General features: G+C 34.5%; 1 protein-coding gene across 1 annotated transcript; it reads left to right on the plus strand.

Moving 5' to 3' along the window:
• The first annotated feature begins 205 nt into the window (after positions 1–205).
• LOC120183166 (probable protein phosphatase 2C 33) lies at positions 206–3,065 on the plus strand. Its single transcript, XM_039187921.1, has 5 exons — positions 206–662; positions 1,224–1,613; positions 1,702–1,819; positions 2,129–2,352; positions 2,440–3,065. The coding sequence occupies exons 1-5, from the start codon at positions 414–416 to the stop codon at positions 2,899–2,901; spliced, it is 1,443 nt and encodes a 480-aa protein (XP_039043852.1). The 5' UTR covers positions 206–413; the 3' UTR covers positions 2,902–3,065.
• Positions 3,066–27,005: the final 23,940 nt, after the last annotated feature.

A 27,005-nucleotide genomic window follows, 5' to 3' on the forward strand; every position in this document is an offset into this window, starting at 1 on the left:
CAGTTTAAGACATCGAATTCGTGGAGTGGTAGGATCATTGGATTGGAAGTGGAAAAGGGTATGGGGAAAATTCTTAAGGTAATTATTGAAGTGATTTGATAAGAAACGCGAAGGAATAGTTATTTTGAAGATGGTATTTTTAAGAGATTGAAGAACCAATCAGGTATTATCAATTGGTGGATAGGATTTTTGTCTCAGAATTCATAAGGGGTTGTTTAGATTTGGTGAAAAAAGATTGTACAATTAAAGATCATTTGGTGGATTAATCTGCAACATTAGCTATCTAGAAAGTCGAGGAGAGTTTCTTCAAGGATTTAACCCAACAAGTTCTGACGGTTCCATCAACTGAGAATAGGGGTTGTGATTGTCTAGCTGGTCTGGAGTGCATATTAAGCATCATCAGGGCCCTTCAAATGGGGTCCTGCTTTTCTGCTGAAAGCAGGAGTCCTCTCCCTGGATCGCCTCTGTCCCCTCATCCGGCTCTCGACTACTGGAAGAAGGGGTATTCGAGGAAGAAACCAGGATCTTCTGACTACAGAAAGGGGGAAACGTTGCATCGGATTCCAGGGAGGCTGTTCTTGAACGGCTCTACTGATGTTGCTTCACTTTATTCTCAACAAGGCAAGAAAGGAACCAACCAGGATGCCATGATTGTTTGGGAGGTGAGCTTCTTTTTATCCCATTTTCACATGAATCCTGATTCTGTCAAAGTGGTCAACCAATTGGTGATATATTTTCCTGCGTGTCATGTTTCCTTTGTAGCTTTGGAAACAAACAATAGATCTTTGATTAATTAAGAGTGCAATATTTATTGGATGAAGGAACATTCCCATCTTTCTGGTTGTTTTGTATTGCCTTCGAGTTGTTTATGTAACTTTAGGTTACTTGTGACATATCCTCATAGCTGCCTAATTGGAGGGAAAGAAATATCGCCGTATTCATTGATTGCAACTTCTTCCCTTTCATTCAGGATATAATCTAATCATGTAGTTTCTACATGCCCCACGGTGATGACTTCAAAAACATTTGACCTTTTTTTATCCCTGGATCATGTATCCTATTTGTTGCATACAAAGGGAAGGATAAAAGGTTATAGTAATAACAGATATGTGATGCAAATCACCAGTTTCTCCTTGTATTAGATATAGCTATTATGGTTACTAAAATTGATCTTCTGCATTATCATTTTCCATTTTTCACTATCTATGGCTGTTGTTTCCCAGAATTTTTGTTCCAGAACAGATACAGTTTTCTGTGGTGTTTTTGATGGCCATGGTCCCTATGGTCATATGGTAGCAAAGAAAGTGAGGGACCATCTTCCCTTAAAGCTGAGTGCTCACTGGAAAGTTAATATATCTGGTGGGGATGTTCTCAGAGAGATCAGTTTGAACAACGCAGGAAGCATCAACTCTGAAGAAACTGCTCTTATATCTGCTGATGAGGAGTTTAGGGCCTCGGTAGATATCATTGAAACAGAAAAGCTCCCAGAGATCTTTAAGACTCTTAAAGAGTCTTTTTTGAAGGCATTTAAGGTTATGGACAGGGAACTTAGATCGCGTACCAATATTGATTGCTTCTGTAGCGGAACAACTGCTGTAACTTTGGTCAAACAGGTATGCAGCTTCGACTTTTAAAAACTTTATTTGAACATATTATGGTGTGTTTCATAGTTAATTGTAATTCTGTTTTCTTGTTGTTTAGGGTCCATATCTTGTCATTGGAAATGTTGGGGACTCCAGAGCTGTGTTGGCAACAAGGGACAAAGACAATTCACTTACTGCAGTTCAGTTGACTGTTGATCTCAAACCAAATCTTCCAGGTCTGTTTGTCTGTTTTTAGTCAATCGTAACTACATGAATACGTTTATGATCCCCTATGAAATTTCAGATCAAATCTTCCAGGTCTTTTTGGAACTTTTGATATATGCTAAGTTGTCTTCTGTATCATTTATGATCCCCCCGTGTATACTACTGTCCTGAGTATAATTTTCCATTGTGTTTTGTTAGGATTGGAAGAAACAAATTGTAATTGTTTACAAAATATACTATTTTGTAATGTTCATGTTGTGCTTTTCAGCACATATAATATTTGTTTTGAGCCCTCAAATAGCACTTCTTGTTCTTTACAGCGGAAGCGGAGAGAATTCGAAGGTGTAAGGGTCGTGTCTTTGCTCTTCATGATGAACCTACAGTTGCCAGAGTTTGGCTGCCTAACAATGATGCACCTGGCCTGGCCATGGCACGGGCTTTTGGAGACTTTTGTCTCAAGGATTTTGGCCTGATCTCTGTGCCTGAGATATCTTATCGGCGCCTATCAGAGGAGGACATATTTGTGGTGTTGGCCACGGACGGGGTAAAGGAGCCAACATTAATTCATATTCAAAATACTGGCCTTTGATTGCTTATCTCGTAACCTAAGGTTTCCCTCAATATCTTGCAGATTTGGGATGTTCTTTCAAACAAAGAAGTGGTGGATATCGTAGCATCTGCCCCAGCACGTTCCTCTGCTGCTCGAGCCTTGGTTCACTCGGCAGTTCGAGCCTGGAGATACAAATACCCGACTTCGAAAGTTGATGATTGTGCTGTCGTGTGCCTCTTCCTTGATTCCAACTCGAGCAATATAACCTATGCTTCCAGTGCCAATGCAAAAGTGCAGCCAACTTCAACGGACTATGTCAACAACGAGAGCAAGAAAGACGATAGTCTCGACTGGTCTAGGACAGTGCGAACCGGCAAAGTTGTCCCTGGAGAGAATGAAGACGCTTCAACGACGAAGCAGCAGGAAACAAATTCGGAATTGGGAATAGATTGGTCTGCCCTCAATGGAGTGTCTCGTGCCGATACAGTTTTGAATCTCCCAAGGTTTGTTCCCGGAAAGGAAGATGAGAAAGGTTGGGAATGAGGAGGTCCGATTAGTACCTAAATTTTTGGTTTGCTTATGTTGTATTGCTTACTTTTCTCTACAGAACAATGATTGATGTCGAAATGTGCCCGGCTGTATTAGTGAGTCCGGGAATTTGTCCTTTCACTCTAGTGTGGGTAGAAATGGAATATTTTGTACATCCAGCTGCTCTCCATCTGTTTTTGTTTTCAGAATATATATATATATATATATATATATATATATATATATATATATATATATATGTGTGTGTGTGTGTACATTTGATGATTCTCCCTTGTATTTATTGCCTTTGGTGGGGTAATGAGCTTTAGGTATCACTTGAAGGACTTGAAGATGATACGATGATTATACTTTTAGGTCACTAAATGAGATGAGTCAAAATTCGATCGATCAACACTTGAATCGAATAGGCTCGAGTTTTTAATGAGTCAAAACAAGTTTTCAAGTTAAAAAAATTTTCGAATCAATTCGAGTTCAACTATACTCGAGTATGGTTCGACTCGATTTATTTACAACCCTAATCCTTTGAATTATTTGCTACAAAAGACATTTGTTTTTGTGGTAAGAAAATGATGTTTTGTTGACCAACTTTAATATATGCTCGATACCTTGGGAATTCCCACATTCTAAAATATAACGTGAGGACAAATGTGATTTCATTTATTTTAACCCTTGGTTTTGGAGAAGACTGGAATATAAGCAAAGTCCGCGTTCTCTTTCGAGTAAAGTAAGGAAAATGATTCTTGGTCGAACCACACACCATTCATTTAGTTTCTTGCATTCTAATTTGTCGTAACCGGTTTTCGTCCGGGCACGAAATATTATACTTTGCGGGAAAATTGATGTGAATAAATGGTTTTGAAAATAATTTGGGAGTCGCCATCGGCCTTTTGGGTCAGGTAGGTCGAATACCTAAAAATTATTTTCTAAAAGAGTTTTAAGAAAACACCAATAAAAAAATGAACTGATATGCATTTATAACCAAAAATTCGTTCTTTTTAATAATAAAAAGGGATTCGTGGTCGGTTACGTTTAGGGAAGGATTAGCACCCCTACAACGCCCAAAATTGGTACTTTTTAATTATAAATTGTCTCTATTATTATAAATTTAAAAAAATTCAAAATATATTTAATTTATAATCCTATTATTTCAAAATTATATAAAAATATTTAAAAATATCGGAAAAGAACTTCTAGGTGCCTTAAGACAGCTCTTTTCTTTGATATTGATAAATATTAATGTAAATTAAATAATATTTTTTTTTTATAATTTTTAATTTTAAAATATCAGAATAGGACATCCAGTTGTATTAAGACTGTCCTTTTCTTTGATATTGAAAAATAAATATTAAAATAATTTATTTAATATAAATATTTATTTATTATATATATATTTATGACTACATAATAAAAATATTTAAAAATATAAACAAGTAAAATTAAAATAAAAATACCATTAGAGCTATATATTTAAAAGCAATAAAATAAATGAAAACATTTAAAATAAATGACTAAATTATAGTAAAAGTAAAATTAAAAATCTAATTCATAATTAATCAAAATTATAGGGATTAAACATGCTATTTCTTTATTTTATTTATTTAGTGACTAAAATAAAAATATCTAAAATTCAGATTTTAGAATAAAATAAATTAAAAATATAAACTAAGGATTAAAATATATATTAAAATTAAGGGATTAAATCTGTTATTTATCCTAAATATATTATTTTAATATAAAGGACTAAAATAAATGAAATTAAAATTAAAGATCTGAATTAAAAGTATTATAAACTTGATTTAGTGACTAAAATGGAAAGTTTACAAGTTTAGATGGCTGCGGAAATGATTTAACTATTCTTTAATTACACATATAGTCCTTCCTGAAACGACGTCGTTCAGGAAGGCTATATAAGGTCCAAAACGGCTGGCCCGAAGGGCCAGCCTTCATTTCTCCTTCTCCTCTCTCTCTTCTCTGAGAGAGAAATTTTTTCTCTCGCTTCTCTCTAAACAGAGAGAAGCCAGCCGGCCGGCAGCCGTCAGTCGGCCTTCTTCCGCCGCCCACCGTCGCCGCCGGCCACCGCCTTCGGTGGCCGGAAAATTTTTTTTTATACTAAAACATAGATCGGACCGTCCTAATGACGGTCCCGATGACTTTTTCCTTTAAACGGCTCCCGATCGGAGCAAATCTAAGAAATATACCTTCGGTTTTTCGAAGGTTTTGGTGAGGTCCGGTGGTCGGGGCTTCCTCGGTAAGTTTCTCTTCTTTCTTTTTCTTTTCTTTCTTTTCTGTTTCTTTGCTGCTGAGATCGTTGGTAGTAGTTTTTTTTAGTATCTTGTTTCTCTGTTTTTCTCTCCGTCTCTGTCTGTTCTCCTTCTTGCTTGCAGATGGGGTGATGGCTTTATAGCCATCACCGGTGTGGTCATCGGACCGGGTAATAGACTACCCTTCGGTGAGTCACCGGACTACCAGTGGTGACTCACCCCATAGCCATGGCGTGGACGGCTGGCGTTGGAGCTTCTGGAGCCTTCGGTTGGGACGTGGCAGCGGTGGAGACGGCGAGAGCAGCTGCGGCGGCCGCGTGGCCCTAGGGTATCATACCCTAGGGTTTGCTGCTGGAACCATCTGGACCGTTGGATCTTGCCAGATCCAACGGCAGCAAGCTGAGGCGGCTGGGAAGATGGAAACCCTAATCTGTTAGGGTTTATGATGGGCCATTTGTAATTGGGCCGGTTGATTGGGCTTGTATATTTTTTATTATCATTTATATATGTATTTAATATATTTAATAATAATAATAATGATAATAATAATAATATTATTATTATATAATATAATAATTATATAATAATAATAATAAATCAATATGGGTAAAAATTAGTATCTTCAGCTGCCCCTCTTTGCTCATTCTTGTGTTAACAAGAATAGGGCAAAGATGAAAAGATAATAAATTTTTTTATCCATTTGGCTTCACTTGATCATAATGGAGATATTGAATAAATTCTTCTCTTTCTTCAGATGAGTTCTTCTTATTATGAACTTTCCACTGGAGATGATGTTGACCTTTTTCCTTCTGTGATAGAGTCATTCAAAAGGTTAAATAAGCTCTTCTCATTATGAACTTTCTCTGGAAAGGCTGATGCTAATCTATCTCCTTCTGTGATAGAATTATGCAAAAAGTTGAACAAGCTCTTCTTATTATGAACTTCTTCTTCTTCAGATGACGAGTTCTTCTCATTATGAACTCTACCTGGCAATGTTAATCCATCAAATGATGAATTTAAACAAAAGGTTGAACAAATTCTTCTCATTATGAACTTATTCTTCCTTCTTCAGATGAGTTCTTCTCATTATGAACTTTCTCTGGAAAAGCTGATCCATCAAATGATGGATTTGAGCAAAAGATTGAACAAATTCTCCTCATTATGAATTTCTTCTTCTTTCTTCAGATGACGAGTTCTTCTCATTATGAACTCTTCTTGGCAATGTTAATCCATCAAATGATGAATTTAAACAAAAGGTTGAACAAATTCTTCTCATTATGAACTTATTCTTCCTTCTTCAGATGAGTTCTTCTCATTATGAACTTTCTCTGGAAAAGCTGATCCATCAATTGATGGATTTGAGCAAAAGATTGAACAAATTCTTCTCATTATGAATTTCTTCTTCTTTCTTCAGATGACGAGTTCTTCTCATTATGAACTCTCCTTGGTGCTGTTGATCCATCAAATGATGAATTCAAGCAAAAGGGTTAAACAAGTTCTTCTTATTATGAACTTCTTCTTCCTTCTTCAGATGAGTTCTTCTCATTATGAACTCGAACTGGAAAAGTTGATCCATCAAATGATGGATTCAGGTAAAAGGTTGAACAAGTTCTTCTCATTATGAACTTCTTCTTCCTTCTTCAGATGAGTTCTTCTCATTATGAACTCTTTCTGGAAAAGATAATCCATCAAGTGATAGATTTGAATCTTTGCTAAAATCTTTGAAATTCCTGTTAAAAATTCAACATAGATGAAAATGAATGAAAATGCACCTATTTTTGCAAACACCTAAATATGATGCATGAATGTTAAGTTATTTGATTTCAGATTGGTGAATTGAGTATTTCTTCAATTGTAAAAACCCAATAGATCTTTCTTCTTCAAATCAGAGAATCTATCATCTTTGACAAATGTAGATGTAGATATAATGTCACAAAACCTCTTGAGAATAAAACTCAATAGTATAGGCTCTTGAAAAGCTTGCATTCAGGCAACATGTTGATTCTGATAACAACTCATCTGATTATGAAGTGACCTTTTCAGATGATTTCACAGATATCGATAGTTCTTTTAATATCGAGAAATCTTGAATTCTGATTATGATGAGGAGAATAAACTGTTATACTTGACAAAAATGGGATTCTCAGAGGCTGAAACTTCAATAGCCCTGGAGAAATGTGGTCCAGATTCATCAATTGTAAAATTGATAGATTTTATATGTGCTGCTCAAATGACTAAAGATGCTGACGCACTTCTTCCGGTAAAAGATGGGAAGCCATTATGTGATGATCCCAATTACAAGAAAAGGCGAAACCTGGGCTATGATTTTTGGGAAAGGAATAAGCAAAAGAAGCTTGAACAGAAGCTTCTTAATGAAGACGATCATGCAGTTCATCTTTTAATTCCAATGATTGGTTCTGTAGTTCCTACCAAACCAGATCAGATAACTCAAAGAACACTTCCAGAAGATGCTATTGAGTCTCCTTATTTCTACTATGAGCAAAGTCATCTTCCAAATTCAATGATTGGTTCTGCCAAACCAGATCAGATAACTCAAAGAACACTTCCAGAAGATGCTATTAGCAAATTCATCTTCCAAATTCAATGATTGGTTCTGCCAAACCAGATCAGATAACTCAAAGAACACTTCCAGAAGATGCTATGAGCACATTCATTTTTCTTTCAAATTCAATGATTGGTTTTACCAAACCAGATCAGATAACTCAAAGAACACTTCCAGAAGATGCTATGAGCACATTCATCTTTTAGATTCAATGATTGGTTTTACCAAACCAGATCAGATAACTCAAAGAACACTTCCAGAAGATACTATGAGCACATTCATCTTTTAGATTCAATGATTGGTTTTACCAAACCAGATCAGATAACTCAAAGAACACTTCCAGAAGATGCTATGAGCACATTCATCTTTTAGATTCAATGATTGGTTTTACCAAACCAGACCAGATAACTCAAAGAACACTTCCAGAAGATGCTATGAGCACATTCATCTTTTAGATTCAATGATTGGTTTTACCAAACCAGATCAGATAACTCAAAGAACACTTCCAGAAGATGCTATGAGCACATTCATCTTTTAGATTCAATGATTGGTTTTACCAAACCAGATCAGATAACTCAAAGAACACTTCCAGAAGATGCTATGAGCAAATTCATTTATTCCAATTAATGTTTGGACTGGGATATCACAGTACTTATTAGATGTAGAGCCAGATTTTGTAGATTCGAAACATCTTCATGCTACTACACTAAAAAAACTATATTCATAATTCTTCCAATTAAGAATAGATCTTCTCTTATTCTGTTTCCTCCATGTGCTGATGCTTTTCCATTAACAAAGAAATGATGGCCTTCTTGGGATCAAAGAACAAAGTTGAACTGTTTATAAACATGTACAGGAAATGCCAAATTGACAGAAAGGATCTGTAAGGTTCTTGAAGCTTATGACAATGAGCCACCTTCGAGTGTCCAGAAGTATGTTCTTAATGAGTGCTGAAAATGGAATCTAGTATGGGTTGGAAGGAATAAAGTTGCTCCACTTGAACCTGATGAGGTGGAAATGCTTCTAGGTTTCTCTAAAAATCATACACAACGATCTGTATAGAGACATGTTTCCCAGTGATATCAATGTCTTGTTTCTTTTTGCTGGAATCAGTGCTGCAAAGATCGCCTTCTACTGTCTTAGTATATCTTTGAAAACAGAGGTGCAAGAACTGAATGGTGATCGGTTGGAGCAATTGATGAGTATATTTGGCGGATTCGACCTTGTTGTCGGTAGCATCTCGTGTAACAATCTTGTTGTTTATGGCTTTAAGATGGTGATGATTTGCTTACTTTATATTCCATGCTTTTAAAAGGTATTAACATAAAGTGATATTCAGAAATCTTTAAATTATTTCAAAATTATGTTAATTCAATAAAAGAATAAATTGAATTTTCGAAAATAAATTGAATCTCAATTGAACTTGAAATAGATAGAATTGTATTCAAAGTTATGGCAAGCATAAGAATGATAAAAATTCAAATGTCTCAACAAATTATTAGCATAAGTATTTCTAAATTAATCAAGTTGACACAATTTAGAGAAATGATGTAAGCTTTTGTCTGGAAGATCTCAAACGTTGTCGAAATGCTTGTAGATGTGAAGTTTCTTCCAAACTGTCAAAATCTTAAGAGGGTTCAATTGCCAGATGCCTAATATCAACCTGCATTTGAGCCGCCTTTTCAGGTTTTCAACTCAAATCCTTCCTTTGGTTACAAGATGCCCTTTGCGGGTTTTCACCTTGACCCCTCTTTTTTTCTTTTTTCCCTTTTTTTCTTTTTTCTCTCTTCTTTTTTTTCTTTTTCTTTTTTTTTTCTTTTTTCTTCAAGCATAATATTTCTTGACAGAATCCGAGTACATTGGATTTCTCAGAATTTTTCCATCCATTTCTGCTAAGATCAATGCTCCTCCGGAAAAGGCCTTTTTTACAACGTATGGCCCTTCCCAATTAGGCATCCATTTCCCACGGAAATCTTTATGTATAGGCAAGATCTTTTTTAGTACTAGATCACCCTCTTGGAATTCTCTTGGATGTACTTTTTTGTCATGAGACTTCATCATCCGTTTTTGATACATCTGTCCATGGCAAATAGCTTTCAATCTTTTCTCTTCAATAAGGTTCAATTGATCAACTCTAGCTTGGATCCATTCAGATTCATCCAATTTTATTTCTCTTAATATTCGAAGCGATGGAATCTCAACTTCAATTGGTAAGACTGCTTCCATCCCGTAGACTAAAGAAAACGGTGTTGCCCCAATAGATGTTCGAACAGTAGTTCGGTATGCATATAAAGAAAAAGGTAACTTCTCGTGCCAATCTTTGTAAGTTTCAGTGGTCTTTGTAATGATTCTCTTGATGTTCTTATTTGCTGCTTCAACTGCCCCATTCATCTTTGGACGATACGCCACTGAGTTTGCATGTTTGATCTTAAACTGTGCACAAAGTTCGGTCATCATTTTGTTGTTCAAGTTCAGAGCATTATCTGTAATGATCCTTTCTGGTAGACCATATCGGCAAACTATCTCTTTCTTTATGAATTTACAGACTGTGGACCTCTTAATATTGTCATATGAAGCAGCTTCAACCCATTTGGTAAAATAATCAATTGCCACAAGAATGAAACAATGTCCATTCGATGCTTTTGGTGTGATTGCACCAATGACATCTATTCCCCACATAGAAAATGGCCAGGGTGCTGTCATTACATGTAAAGGAGATGGGGGTACATGAATCTTGTCTGCATATATCTGGCATTTATGACATTTCCTTGCATAATCAATGCAATCTGTGTGCATGGTAGCCCAATAGTATCCATATCTCATTATTTTTCTGGCCATGGAAAGACCATTTGCATGTGTTCCACATACTCCACTGTGTACTTCTTTAATGACGTTTCGAGCTTCGCTGGTATTTAAACATCTCAATAGCATTTGATCATTGCTTCTTCTATACATAATCTCTCCATCAAGAAAATATCCAGCAGTCATTCTTCTCAAGGTTCTTTTATCAATTTCCGATGCATTTGGTGGATAACTTTGATTTTTGATATATTGCAGAATATCATGATACCATGGTTTACCATCTACTTCTTCTTCCACACTATAACAATGTGCAGGAATTTCATATACTTGCATTTTGATTGGCATCATATCAACTTTCTTAGTTGCTTGAAACATAGCAGCTAATGTAGCCAAAGCATCTGCCATTTGATTTTCTTCTCGAGGGAGATAATTGAAGGTAACTCTCTCAAATTCTTTCACTAAATCAAGGGTAAAATTTCGATATTCCAACAATTTGGGATCTTTTGTTTCCCATTCTCCTCGCAATTGATACACCACTAACGATGAATCTCCATATATTTTGAGACATTTGATTTTTCTTTCTATAGCTGCTTTTAATCCCATGACACAAGCTTCATATTCTGCCATGTTATTGGTGCAAAAGAACTCCAATCTACTTGTAAAGGGATAATAAATATTTTCTGGAGAAATTAACACTGCCCCGATTCCTCGTCCCAAAGCATTGGATGCTCCGTCAAAGTAAAGCTTCCAAAATGCAGATGTGTCATTTGTTCTGACTTCTTCATTCATGGATATACATAACAAATCTTCATCAGGAAAATTGAAACTCAAAGGCTGATAATCATTTGATACACGACTGGCCAGAAAATCAGCTATGACACTTCCTTTTATCGCTTTTTGGTTGACATATACAATATCAAACTCAGATAATAACATCTGCCATCTAGCCATTCTGCATGTCAAAGCTGGTGATTCCATTAAGAATTTCAAAGGATCAAGTTTTGATATCAGCCAAGTAGTATGGTATAACATATATTGTCTGAGTCTTCGAGTAGCCCACACCAAGGCACAACATAATTTTTGTATTGGTGGATATCGAATTTCACAATCAGTAAATTTCTTGCTCAGATAATAAATAGCTTTTTCTTTTTTTTCCAGATTCATCATGCTGTCCTAGTACACATCCCATCGAATTTTCGAAGACCGTCAAGTAGAGAATTAATGGTCTATCAGGCATTGGTGATACTAAAATTGGGGCATTGGATAAATATTTCTTAATAATATCCAAAGTTTCTTGACATTCTTCATTCCAGACTTCAGGATTGTTCTTTCGAAGTAATTTGAACACTGGATCACATTTGTCAGTTAATTGAGAAATGAACCGAGATATATAATTTAATCTTCCCAAAAAGCCTCGAACTTCTTTTTTTGTATTGGGTGGTGGAAGATCTTGAATTGCTTTTACTTTATCTGGATCAATCTCGATTCCTTTTTTGCTGACCACAAATCCCAAATGTTTTCCAGAAGTTACCCCAAAAGTGCATTTTACGGGGTTGAGCTTTAATTGATATTTCCTCAATCTCTGGAAAAGCTTTCTCAGATTTTGAACATGTTCTTCTTCAGTTCGGGATTTGGCAATCATGTCATCTACATATACTTCAATCTCTCTGTGCATCATGTCATGAAACAAAGTTACCATGGCTCTTTGATACGTTGCCCCTGCATTTTTCAATCCAAATGGCATCACTTTATAACAGAATGTGCCCCACATGGTTATAAATGTTGTTTTTTCCATGTCTTCAGGATTCATTTTTATCTGATTATATCCTGAAAATCCATCCATAAATGAAAACCATGCGTGCCCTGCAGTATTGTCTACCAATGTGTCTATGTGGGGTAATGGAAAGCTATCTTTCGGACTAGCTTTATTGAGATCTCTGTAATCTACACACATTCGAACTTTTCCATTTTTCTTCGGTACGGGAACAATGTTGGCTATCCATTCTGGGTATTTAGCTGCTTTTAGGAAACCTGCATTGATCTGTTTCATCACTTCCTCTTTGATCTGCAACAACATTTCTGGCCTCATTCGTCTGAGCTTTTGTTGGACCGGTTTATATTCTGGATTGATTGGAAGCTTGTGTATCACTATATTTGTGCTTAAACCAGGCATATCTTGATAAGACCATGCAAAGATATCTTTGAACTCTTGAAGGAGATTTATCAATTCTTGTTTTATCTGGATTGTCAGAGTAGTACCAATTTTCACCTCTTTTATTTCTTCATCTATTCCCAAATTCACAGTCTCAACCTCTTCTTTGTGGGGTAGAATTTGTTTGTCTTCTTTTTCTACCAATCTTAATAGTTCAGTAGGAACATCACATTCCAGTTCATCCTCACACCCATTGATTTCTTCCAGACATATAGGTTGCTCTAAATTTATCTCTTGATTAAATTTAGGAATAAACATGCTATTAACATGGTGACACCTGCAAATTTAAGTCGGACATATTTCCGAAAGAATATAGTAAATTTATGAAATAAATAAATGTAAAAATGTAAGAAAATGTAAAGAATGATTGCCATCTGAAAATTTTAAAGAAAGTTCTTTATGATAACAAAAAAGTTTTCATACTTTTGAGCTAAACATAAAGATTAGTTCTGAATATTACTCTGCGTTAATATTAAAAACTATAGGAAGATCTTCAGTGGTCCAATTGTTGAGTGTTTCTCCAGGAAAACATGGGCGAATCCTATCCAAGTACTTGCCAGTCTTGTTGTCATTCATGATCATGTTGATAAATAATCCATTCATAGCTTCTTCAACTATGTCTTGATCTTTCGTCAACTTTTCTTCTTTAAAGGCTTCAACAAGCTGCTGTTCTACATTAATTGTTCCCCCTGATATGAATGTGGTCTTCAACTGTGGGAAAAACATGTGTTCCCAAAGGATTTCTTTCCCTTTCAACCTTGCCTTTCTGTCTTCACATCTTCTTTTCATCTCTTTGTTCTTTTGCTGAAAATTGGGCTTAAACCCCAGCCCAAAACGATATTTCTTCATCTTTATACTGATAGGAACTAAAATCCCTTGAAGATTCTTTCCTAACCCTTTTCCAGCTTTAGATCCGATGCCTAAAGTTTGTTGTACCGTCATCTTGGTGCAATCAGACAATCTGGGATATGGAATTTTGCTTCCTTCTGCAATAAAGGTTGCATTTACAAATTCAAGAGCTCGGAAAGAGCATTCAAGTGCATCATCATTGGTTTCAATATATGGAACATCGCTTGTTACAGACGCAATGATTTCTTCTTCAGCTCCAACGCATATTAGTTGTCCATCAACAACAAATTTCAATTTCTGATGTAATGAAGAAGGAACGGCTCCTGCTGAATGAATCCATGGCCTCCCTAATAAACAATTATATGTAGGGTGGATGTCCATCACCACAAAGTCAATATTGTACACGACTGGTCCAATTAACAACGGTATTTCCATTTTCCCAAGCACCTCTTTTTGAGTACCATCAAATGCTCGCACTACATTCTGATAACTCTTCATGTGTGATTGATCCAGAGGCATTCTTTGAAGTGTGACTAGAGGCATTATGTTGAGAGCGGATCCATTGTCAATCAATACTCCTGGCAACACATGACCATGACAATGTGTCGTGATGTTCAAAGCTTTTACTGACCCCATTCCGCCTTCTGGTATTTCATCATCCGTGAACGTTATGTAATTGTCAGCGGCTATATGTCCCACAATTCTGTCAAGTTTATTGAGGGATATATCTTCAGGGATAAATGTTTGATTGAGAATTTTCATCAAAGCATTTCTATGTGCTTCTGAATTCATCAATAGATCAAGAATAGAAATTCTCGCTTGTTGTTTGTGTAGTTGTTCAACCACACTATACTCACTATGTTTCAGGAATTTCAAAATTTCTTGGGCTTGTTTTTCTGACACAGGCTCATTGAATGCTGGAGGGGATTCATCATCAAATACCTTCTGAGGTATTGCTATGGCTTTTCCTTTTGCTTTCACTTGTTCTGAAGCATTGGATGTTTCGGGAGAGTAACATCTCCCACTTCTTGTAAAGAAACCGACTTCGCTTATTGCTTCAGACGTCGATGTTGTACCCAAACTCTATTTTTTCTCTTCTGTTTTTTCTAGAGAAACAGATCCTCCTACCATTGAAACATTGGTAGTATAATTCCAAGGTACCCTGCGGGTATCTTTGTATGGAAATGGTAGAGGAGTGGTGATAACTACTTTCGGCTTTATTGGTACAGGAATCACCGTAGATGATTTCACATTAATGATCACAGGATCATTTATTCTTTGACTAGGTTTAGAATCCTCTGATGAGCAAATATCATCTTCTTTTTTCCCTGGTTCTTCTTCAAAGAATTCTATTTCTCTATTGTTCATCAATTTTTGCACCAAATCCCTAAATTCATGACATAGTTGAATTTTATGCCCTTTCTCCTGATGATATTCACAATAATTCTTGCCTTCATTATGCTTTGGCCTGAATTGTTGTGGAATTATACCGGCTAAAGAGAGTTGTTGGAATACCCAAACAAAAGGAGATTTAATTTCAGAAATGTCAGTTTTTGCTTTCTTTCTATTCTCTTCCTGAATTGCATTCACGTTTTTATCTCCATGATTTGGCAATGGATGATTTGATGCAGATGGTGTATTGAATTCCAACTTTCCAGTGTTGATCAAATTTTGGACCACCCTTTTGAATGCCAAACAGTTTTCAATAGAATGACCCGTGATTCCTTCATGGTAAACACAGTGTGCCTTTGTATCATACCAAGGAGGGAATGGTGGTTGCATGGGAACCAAAGGATAGGGCCGTTTGACATCTGCTTTTAACAGCGAATCATAGATCTCAGCATATGGTACTGATAAAGGTGTAAAAGACAACCTTTCATTTTCCTTTCGAGATCCTCTGGAATCTGCTCGATTAGTGTTTGTTTCCTCTTTCTTAACCCTTGGCTGGGTTATTGTAACACTTTTCGATGAATCCTTGTTGTAAGAGTTTGCATTGTTAACTTCATTCTCTTTTTTCCGGTACATAGGTCTTTTGGAACTAGACCCCTCATTTGATTCAATTTTGACACTTTTCAAGATATTTTCAATGAGTTCTCCAGAAATGACCAAATCTGCAAAATTTCTGGTTGCATTCCCCATTAGATGATTTAAATAAGGAGCCTTCAATGTATGGACAAACATTACTGTGGCCTCTTTTTCTGACAAAGGTGGTTGAACTTGGGCTGCCGTGTCACGCCATCTCTGGGCATACTGTCTGAATGTTTCATTATTCTTTTTCTCCAAATTTTGGAGAGTCCATCTATCAGGAACCATGTCTGTTACGTGGCGGTACTGCTCTAAGAATGCTTTAGCCAAATCTTTCCAGGATCTAATGTTGGCTTTGGTCAATTGAGTATACCATTTTAAAGCCGGTCCTGTCAAACTATCCTGAAAACAGTGAATTAACAATTTTTCGTCCTTCACATATCCTGCCATTCTGCGACAAAACATAGTAATGTGGGATGAAGGGCATGTAGTACCGTCATATTTATCAAATTCAGGAGCTTTGAACTTGATGGGGAGGATTAAGTCTGGAACCAAACTCAACTCACTGGCGTCAAACCCATAGAATGATTCAGTTATTTCCACGGATTTCATTCGTTCTTCTAAGCTCTTGATCTGTCTGGTCAATTCTTCATTTACTTTTTGTTTCTCATTCAGCTCATTCAAATCTGGGATTAAATGCTCAGTATTAAAATCCCCTATTTTCTCATCTGATATAAGCGGATTTTTACTTGAAGATGCAGGATCCACTTGTTGATTTTCCTGTGGTTTGGCTTCTTGAAATGCTGATGTACGAGCATTGATTTGTATAGGTGTAGTACCAGAATGATAAATTGGTTTTGATGGAAAACCTAGAGGATACATAGGTTCTTGGTCGAAAGATACATGATTTTCATGCATTTTTCCAATGATAGCCTGCCTTTTAAACATGTCCTCTATTTTCTGCATCATGCTGTCTTGTGAATTTGCAATATTGGCTTCAATTTTCTCCAGCTTCATTCTCATTTCTGCTTGTTCTTTATTATGCTGTTCCTCAATACGTTGTATTTTATCCTCCATAATTCTCTTAGTAGCTTGTCTAGTACCGTAGTGATGTTGTATTTCTCTTTTGGCCAGAATAACTGCGATTGAAAAATCTTTTGATATTATTTTTTCCAAATTTTAATTAATGAATTTTATCTTAATAAATAAAATAATAAAATTATTCCTAAAGAAAATTATGAAATGAATGATGAATGTATGCAAAATGTATGTATGCAAAAAAGGTATTGATCCCAAAAAGTTAACTGTCATAGAACAACTTTCATCGGCATACAAAAGTTTCTTTATAATAATTCATAACTACAGATAAGGCATAGCTTTCCTATTAAGCTCTATAATTTCTTTCATTAACCATGACACCTTCTTTCCACACTTAGAAACTGGATCAACGTGATGCTCAATTATTTTGGCTTCAACAGTTAGTTCCCCAACATATCTAGCAACTTCGCTCATTTGTACCATGGCCTCGAACACCATATTACTTCTTTCTTCACTTCTTTCAACATAGAAATCAGTTGACTTTTGCCATTGTTCATTCGTTCCTTCAAGAGTTTGCTCTAACTCAGTGATTCTGACTTGACAATTGTGTAGAATTTTTTCAAGATCTCTAATGCGTCTTCGCAGTGAAGCACTTTCCTCATTACTTTCTTTGAGATCATTAGGTCCTAGACGAACCTTTTCTTGAAACAATGACTCTTCAAGTTGCAAAATGTAAGCGTTAAACTCTGAGTTTTTGTTTCTAGACTAATCCAGATCTTCTTTAAGTTTTTTTCGTGCTTCTTGCGTTCTTTGATTAAGCTTCTGGATTTGAACATCCTTGTTTCTGCATCTTTGCATCCAATTGCTAGCCACTTCCTGCTCTACCTCAAGCCTGGTGTTGAAATTTTTTCTTTCTAGTTCCCATTTTTCTTTTTCAATATTGGATTCTTCCATCTTTTGGCCTCTGACTTCAAGTTCAGCAATCATCTGGTTCATTTCAGATTCAAATCCCTTGAACATGATATTTTTCTCACCTTCAAATTTATCAAAGATGTCATTCTTCATTTCTTCTAAATCTTTGGCTCGATCCCTTTCTTTTTGCATTTCATTCATGATCTTGCGGTGTTCAGCCTTGTGTTTTATAATTCGCTATCTTCTGTCGACCTCAAAATCTTCCATTTTTTGCTTTCCTTTCTCAAGGCTTTTGAGTAGACGGCTATTCTTTCCTTTCAGATCTTCAACTCGTCTTTTCTCGATGTTCAATTCTCTGGTCATATGTATTGTTGCTTGGCTTGATCCTGATTCTTTCCGGGATTTATATAACTCCTGGTAATTTTTCTGTAATGCTCTGAATTCATCATCAACTTTTTCTTTATCTTTTCTCAACATTGCACATTGTGATGAATGAAAGTCAATGTCAACCCCCAACATAGCTTTATCTTGTCTCATTTGCTCTAATTCTTTCGACCATCCTTCTCTTTCTGCTTCAAACTCAGCTCTCAGGATTTCAATCTCTGATGGAACCACCTTAATACGATCTTCCATATAGATATCCTCTTTTTGATCTGGTAGAGGAATATTTTCATTTTTCCTGGCAGATCTCCATTCTTCATAATCAGGAGTTAGCATTTCTTTTGCTGCTTTAGCTCGGATACAAAAAGTTGTTTTCCAAGCTGTAACGGCTTCCATGATATTTATTTTATAATTTTTGCTATGGAATGCGAGCTCAGATGACTGTAATCCAGCAGTGACAGGTACAAATTGACGACCTTCATACTGTCTTATGACCAGAAGTGGTGCATATCCAATTCCTCCCCATAATCCGAGCAGCATTATCCAGTTGTAATCTCCACATTTGTAAAAGAATTCCCTTTGGATTTGCCACGGGGCTCGCCAAACAATGTCATTGCTTTGCAGATTTTGAAAGACATTAATCCACATATCTTTCTTAATTTCTTTCGGCCATTCCTGCTCCAGAAATTCTTTTAATGGTGAATAATCCGTATTAAAGCGTCGGTATGAAACTTTTTCTGTCCTCCAGAAATGACTACGGATCCAAACATATAACAACTGGGTACACCCTGAGAATCGTCCACCTCCTAGCTTTCTACAAGCATTTAACGATCTGAAGGTCTCTGCTAAGATTGCAGAAGCAGGATTAATCGTTTTCGGTAGCTGTTCAAACAAATCTACCACTGCAGCTTCAACATATCCCAATACTTTTGGGAAGATGACCATACCATACATACCCAGAGTAAATAAATCGAATCGTACTTTAATATCTGGATGACTCTGAATAAGTTCTTTAATGTTGGTCCAAGCAATGCCTTCGCTTTCGCCTTTTTGTTTTGTACGGGATGCCACCCATTCTTCTCGTACCCCGGCAATCTTTGCTAATTTAACTCGAAATGGTTGAGTTTTAATTGACTTTGAATAGATTCGATTCTCCAAAGCCCCTTCGATATGTAACAAAGTTGTGTACTCTTCAATAGTAGGGACCAAATCTTCTTTATTGAGAGTGAAGCAATTGTACCCTGGATTCCAGAATTGAATTAGGGCTCTGAGCAATTCATCATCAACTTCAACATATAGCAAATATGGGATGTCTCCGTAATTCTGATAAAACTGCAATTTTTTATTTGAATCCCAACTTTCCCAAATACTTCGCAAATCTTGCATATCATTTCTTTTTAGCGAAACTGGAGCATAACTGGCTAAGTCAGATACATAATCATCCTGCAGACTGTCTCCTTCTTGTCTTTGTAAATCCTCAGCCCACTGTCTTACTTCTGAGTTTAGAATTACTTGGTTTGAGCACTTTTTATCCATGGATGAAGGCTTTCCAATGAGACAATTAACACAAGGATCAATGCCTTTTATCCTGTATGATGCTATGCAAACAGAAAAAAATAAAGAACACACAAAAAGAAATGAATTAGTTTACATAATAAAGAAATTTAATAATAACATTTACCTAAATATTTTTATTTAAACATGCTTTTCTAAATAATTTAAATAATTTAAATATACATGTAATTTAATCAGTAAAGAAAATAAATAAACAAGAAAGTTAGAATTCATTTCTCCTGTGTGTACACCTATTTTAGACAAAATTTCGGCATGACTTCAGATCGGAAGAGTTTCTAGGGTTTTTTATATGCAGGGTTTCAGATCTAAGAATAAAGGTACCCGAATTGTCCTTGTTAGTGCCCCCTTGGGTTGCTAACCCTCAATCCTAGTCCATCACAGACTAAAATGGATCGAGTTCAATTCGAGGGGATACATTTCTCTATGCCTGACACGGAGAATAAATTCTCACGAAGATATAGAGCATATGAACCCCGAAAGTTACTTGCTAGGTCTGACACGGAGAATAAATTCTCACGAAGACGTCGCTTTCACTCCCACTTAAAAGGGACAACTCAATTATAGAGCTTTATGTTATGCAATGCAAGTGTTGTGTGTGAGGAGAAATATTCAAACCTTTGACAGAAAAATAAATAATGAAATAAAATACTTGCAAATAAAATGGAACATTAATAAAATAATATACATATAAATAATATGAAAATAATAAGTATATATAAAAATTTTGAAAAGAAAGAATTAAAAATTAAATATATAAATTTTAATTTTTAATTAATAGAGACAATTTATAATTGTTTTTAAAGTTTGACCAGGTCCCCAGCGGAGTCGCCAAGCTGTCGTAACCGGTTTTCGTCCGGGCACGAAATATTATACTTGGCGGGAAAATTGATGTGAATAAATGGTTTTGAAAATAATTTTGGAGTCGCCATCGGCCTTTTGGGTCAGGTAGGTCGAATACCTAAAAATTATTTTCTAAAAGAGTTTTAAGAAAACACCAATAAAAAAATGAACTGATCTGCATTTATAACCAAAAATTCGTTCTTTTTAATAATAAAAAGGGATTCGTGGTCGGTTACGTTTTGGGAAGGATTAGCACCCCTACAACGCCCAAAATTGGTACTTTTTAATTATAAATTGTCTCTATTATTATAAATTTAAAAAAATTCAAAATATATTTAATTTATAATCCTATTATTTCAAAATTATATAAAAATATTTAAAAATATCGGAAAAGAACTTCTAGGTGCCTTAAGACAGCTCTTTTCTTTGATATTGATAAATATTAATGTAAATTAAATAATATTTTTTTTATAATTTTTAATTTTAAAATATCAGAATAGGACATCCAGTTGTATTAAGAATGTCCTTTTCTTTGAAATTGAAAAATAAATATTAAAATAATTTATTTAATATAAATATTTATTTATTATATATATATTTATGACTACATAATAAAAATATTTAAAAATATAAACAAGTAAAATTAAAATAAAAATACCATTAGAGCTATATATTTAAAAGCAATAAAATAAATGAAAACATTTAAAATAAATGACTAAATTATAGTAAAAGTAAAATTAAAAATCTAATTCATAATTAATCAAAATTATAGGGATTAAACATGCTATTTCTTTATTTTATTTATTTAGTGACTAAAATAAAAATATCTAAAATTCAGATTTTAGAATAAAATAAATTAAAAATATAAACTAGGGATTAAAATATTATATATTAAAATTAAGGGATTAAATCTGTTATTTATCCTAAATATATTATTTTAATATAAAGGACTAAAATAAATGAAATTAAAATTAAAGATCTGAATTAAAAGTATTATAAACTTGATTTAGTGACTAAAATGGAAAGTTTACAAGTTTAGATGGCTGCGGAAATGATTTAACTATTCTTTAATTACACATATAGTCCTTCCTGAAACGACGTCGTTCAGGAAGGCCTATATATAAGGTCCAAAACGGCTGGCCCGAAGGGCCAGCCTTCATTTCTCCTTCTCCTCTCTCTCTCTTCTCTGAGAGAGAAATTTTTTCTCTCGCTTCTCTCTAAACAGAGAGAAGCCAGCCGGCCGGCAGCCGTCAGTCGGCCTTCTTCCGCCGCCCACCGTCGCCGCCGGCCACCGCCTTCGGTGGCCGGAAATTTTTTTTTTTATACTAAAACATAGATCGGATCGTCCTAATGACGGTCCCGATGACTTTTTCCTTTAAACGGCTCCCGATCGGAGCAAATCTAAGAAATATACCTTCGGTTTTTCGAAGGTTTTGGTGAGGTCCGGTGGTCGGGGCTTCCTTGGTAAGTTTCTCTTCTTTCTTTTTCTTTTCTTTCTTTTCTGTTTCATTGATGCTGAGATCGTTGGTAGTAGTTTTTTTTAGTATCTTGTTTCTCTGTTTTTCTCTCCGTCTCTGTTTGTTCTCCTTCTTGCTTGCAGATGGGGTGATGGCTTTATAGCCATCACCGGTGTGGTCATCGGACCGGGTAATAGACTACCCTTCGGTGAGTCACCGGACTACCAGTGGTGACTCACCCCATAGCCATGGCGTGGACGGCTGGCGTTGGAGCTTCTGGAGCCTTCGGTTGGGACGTGGCAGCGGTGGAGACGGCGAGAGCAGCTGCGGCGGCCACGTGGCCCTAGGGTATCATACCCTAGGGTTTGCTGCTGGAACCATCTGGACCGTTGGATCTTGCCAGATCCAACGGCAGCAAGCTGAGGCGGCTGGGAAGATGGAAACCCTAATCTGTTAGGGTTTATGATGGGCCATTTGTAATTGGGCCGGTTGATTGGGCTTGTATATTTTTTATTATTATTTATATATGTATTTAATATATTTAATAATAATAATAATAATGATAATAATAATAATAATAATTATTATTATTATTATAATAATAATAATAATAATAATAATAATAATTATAATAATAATAATAATAAATCAATATGGGTAAAAAATTAGTATCTTCATAATTAATTTGGCCATTTTTTTAATTTTGAGTGTTTGAGCTAATATACTTGACAAACATTTTTTGTATAATTCACTTAAAATAATTTAGAAAAATTAGTTTAAAAAACAGATTTTACAATAATCATATATATTCATTAATACATGTCATATTAAATTTTATTTTACAGATAGGGTTTGAACAAAGATCAAAATTTTAGTTAAAAATACATAAATTAAATATTTTAAATTAAAGTACATAGATTAATTGCACAATTTACATGTAATATAAGAATAAATAAGAGTACGAGTAAAGCAAATTAGTTAAACCTTGTTACGTCAGATGGGAACTTCTACAATCAATGATAATTATTTTGTGTTTGGAGACCAGCTTTCAATTTATTTATTTATTTATTTAGACAATCGTTTTCATTGAAATTGTGTCAAATCAATTGTATGAGATTTATATTTACATTTGACTGCTCCATTACAATGAACTTCGTTGTCCAAGGATTATGACTTAAGGGTAGGAACAATAATTTAAGATACAATTGAAAATATTATAAAAAAATATAATATTTTTAGTTGGGTGTAACTAAAAAAATGTTAAGTTACATATATTCTTCATAATATTTTCGGTTCAATGAAAATATTAAAATATTAATATTTTAGATTGTATTCAACCGAAAATATTATAGTTTTTATAATATTTTTGATTGTGTTGATTCCCTGAATTGATGTACAACAGAATTCTTCTCATTTGTTAAGCCTTGGAATCCAACTCCCCATTTTTATTTTAAATTTTCGAACCTTTTAAAATTAAAAAAAAAGGGTGAGACTAAACTATTGCATTTTTATTTTTTTTCATATTTTTCTACACTTGTTGCTAATTATATGAAATTATGTTGTTATTCTTATGTATTGCAATTCATTTATTAACCATAAGTCCATGATTATTTATCTTAACAACAATGATCCAACAAGATATAAACTCAGTAATAACTTTTAGAAATAAAGATAATAAAAATCAAGATATAATAACAATTTATGATTAATCTTGTTGATAAGAAAAATAAGGTTAGAGTAGCTTTTGAGTGTTTATCTCTTTTAGTTTGAATAAACAATTATAATCAATTATTTAGTATATTGAAATATACGAATTGGAGAAGGCGACGAGCAATCTAAAGAGATAAAGAAGAGTGTGTATCCTCTTCTCTTCTCCAACATGCATGGCGATTTAAATATAAATTCTTAGTACTAATGTCAGGCCTAAAGTGATTATGATTGTTTGTAAGTTGACAATATGAAAGATGTAATTATTAGATAGTGAATTTAAATTTTAGATGGCATGGATCTATCAATGATCATACCAAAAGATCGTAATTTGATCCTAAGATATCAAACTTCTAAAACTTCTAAAAATTTTGAAATTTTTAAAATTTGATACATAAAAAGACGATAACAAAAGTATAACTTGCAAAAGTACACCAAATCTCAACATGTTAGGTATGGCTCCTATACCAATTGAAGGACAAATGTTGGGTACGAGGTTATTTTGGTAATTGTACCTGGGTTGTTTTTATATTATGTAATTATAACCTAATTGTTATTCATTATTGCGAATAATAAGAAAACAACCGCTCATCGCTCCCGAGAATGTAGACACCTTGCCGAACCTCGTTAAATCTTTTCTTCTTTATTTTCTTTCCTATTCGTTTATTTCCTATGTTACTTAGCCTGATTTCCTAACCCAACAGCCAAAATGGTCACGAGTTTCTCCATTATTGGAGCTGAAAAAGGCAATGAATATCTCCATTGATTTCCTTTTTATTCTAATGCTTTGAAGAGTCAGATTTGATATTTCAATGGCGGATTCCAACAATTTATCCTTCTAGATGGGCTGCGTCTCACAAATAATAATTTAATTATAAATAATTGCATATGGTAACCTGTTTCATGGAGGAGAGTTGAATATGAAAGAAATCAGTTTGTTTTTCTATTTTCTTTGTTTACAAAATTTGAAGTGAACAATACAGCAGTTTCATTGGTTTTTTCTCCTTTAGCAAAATTAACTTGATATTCCAGTTAAATGTATAAGATCGGGTCCACCGGATTTCATTTCCGACCAATTCAGTAATCACTGATGCACCTGAAATTCTAGTACATGGGTGATGTTCAAATTCTTAAGCACCTCTGTCATTGATAAACAAAATATCGACACCCAAGTATCAATTGCAGGCGTAAATCTCACACGACCTAATATAGTATAAGGTGGCTAGCTAAAATGCTGCAGTGGTACAGTCCAATAATCCCATGTAGATGATTCAAATTATCTTTTCCCGGAGAAAACAATATTACTGCAGTAAAATACTTACTAAGCATGTGAGTATCAACCTCCCAAGGCATCTAGGACCCAGCTTTTACAATATGGTTAAATATAAAATAATTATCCAAACTATACCGTTTTTCATGAATTGATGTCTAAATTATTTTTTGAATTATTTAAGTGTCTAATGTTACAAACGTTACCACTTTAGGTGTCTCAATTCTAACGGCCGTTAAAGAATCCATTAAATAACACGTGTCATAATCTGATAATTTTAAATTATTTCAAAAAACTTAAAATTATTTTATTTTCGAAAAAGCCCCAATTTTTTCTAAAGTACCAAAAACCCTAAACTCTTAAAATTTCTTATTCTAGTCTCATTTACTCCAATCGTCGGTCATCTTCGGCCACTTATTCACCGAAAAACGGTCACTACTCATATGTCTCCGATCACTCACTAACCGATCACAACCGTTGCAATCATACCCAAAATTCTCAAATCCCTACATTTCAATCCTTAACCCCTAAAATCCCATATATTCAATTCCTTAAATCCCTTTAGTCGATCGTGATAATCGACTATTTATCTTACTGTGACAGCTAGGGATGGAGCCAAAACTAGATATCAACAGATGTTGAATCTTTTTAACAGCTTTAAGTTATATATATAATTTTACCTTTATTATTTGTTTATTTTAAAAAATATAAATGATAACATCAAATACGTATGGTTCTATATTTATATGAAATAACAAATTAAAAATTAAATTAAAGTAAATAATAAAAAATACGATTTTAACAAGTGCAAAAGACATAACTATCACATAATCACAATAAAATGTGTCGTTCCTTCAAATCTCGAAATGCATCCACAAGCGATGTTGTACTAAAGCTCCTTGCAGTATCTCTTTCAATGTTCATAAGCATGCAACTCTAAAAAAATTCATCCTTCATTTTGTTGTGAAGTGTTGTCTTGATGATATTCATTGTAGAAAAAGCTCTTTCAGCACTTGCTGTAGAAACTGTAAGAGTCAATAGAAGTTTTACCATTCAGAATATATATGGATAAGTGTTCACTTTCCTAGTATCCACCAACCACCGACTTAGGTCAGAGATTTTCAACAATTTTCTTAGATTTGAATTCCAAGATAACTCCACCACATAATGACACAATTCTATTTGTAAATCATTTTTTCAACTTCCGTGAAATCCTCCGGATAAAATTTATTTACAAGATTGCAAACGTCTTCAACCTTGAAAAAATTGTCACCATCTCTTGGCTCCAAAGCACAACCAAGAGTTAATAACTCTATCGACTTCTCATTAAATCTACTGTTTAACTCTTGTAGTTGAACATCAACTGTAGCATAAAAAATTTTCTACTCAAAATGATGTTCAACTGTAAAATGATCTTGTTGGCGACGAGTGTGGCCTCCTATTTCTTTATAAATATAACTCATATCCAGGATATCTATGTTGTGACTTTCACAAAATGAGGCAACCTCCATAAAAAAGATTATTCCATCCATTATCTCTAAATTTCTGTAAAGTATCTTTGAACTCTCAACAAGGTGTAGTGAATTCAAAATATCCTGATATTTTCGTTGTAATTGAGAAAGTGAATCAGTTATGTCTAATATTTTCTTCATAAGATGTAAAATGAAGACAAAATCAAAGGAATGCAAAGTCTCTAAAGTTGTCGCCGCTTCTCCACGTTCAGAAGATGTACTTCATTCATTAATGAGTTTATACAGAACAACACAAGTGGCACTAAATATTCTTATCAAGCTTGAAATTGATCTCAAGTAAGAACCCCCATCGAGTATCACCTACCCTCTATAAATTACTTGTTTAATTCAAACCAATTCCAGTTTCAAGTTGTTCTTCTTCAATCAAATGATTTATCTCTTCAGAATAAGCATTTTTTAGTTCATCGATGTGCTTATATGAGGCAAGAACAACATTGATAATAAAGGATATGTTGAGTTAATCGATTGACTGAATCGGCCAAGAGGGGGGTGAATTGGCAATAAAAATTTTGGTGGAAGCTTTTGCAGAAAATTGAAAGAAATTGCACAGCGATTTAGAGTGGTTCGACTTTATCAACCAAAGTCTACGTCCACTACCTTAGCTATCCACACTAAGGATTTTCCAACAAATTCACTAATTTGTTCTTTCTTTTGAGGCCAAAGAGATAACCTTA

Source organism: Hibiscus syriacus, unplaced genomic scaffold (genome assembly GCF_006381635.1).
Source record: "Hibiscus syriacus cultivar Baekdansim isolate YM2019G1 unplaced genomic scaffold, ASM638163v2 tig00112738_pilon, whole genome shotgun sequence".
Classification (NCBI taxonomy): domain Eukaryota; kingdom Viridiplantae; phylum Streptophyta; class Magnoliopsida; order Malvales; family Malvaceae; genus Hibiscus; species Hibiscus syriacus.

Excerpts from the sequence above, each read along its gene's own strand:
- LOC120183166 (XM_039187921.1), top strand. The coding sequence starts at position 414 with ATGGGGTCCTGCTTTTCTGCTGAAAGCAGGAGTCCTCTCCCTGGATCG. Across the intron at positions 1,614-1,701 it reads CTGTAACTTTGGTCAAACAG|GGTCCATATCTTGTCATTGG; the intron begins GTATGCAGCTTC and ends CTTGTTGTTTAG. Across the intron at positions 2,353-2,439 it reads TGGTGTTGGCCACGGACGGG|ATTTGGGATGTTCTTTCAAA; the intron begins GTAAAGGAGCCA and ends AATATCTTGCAG.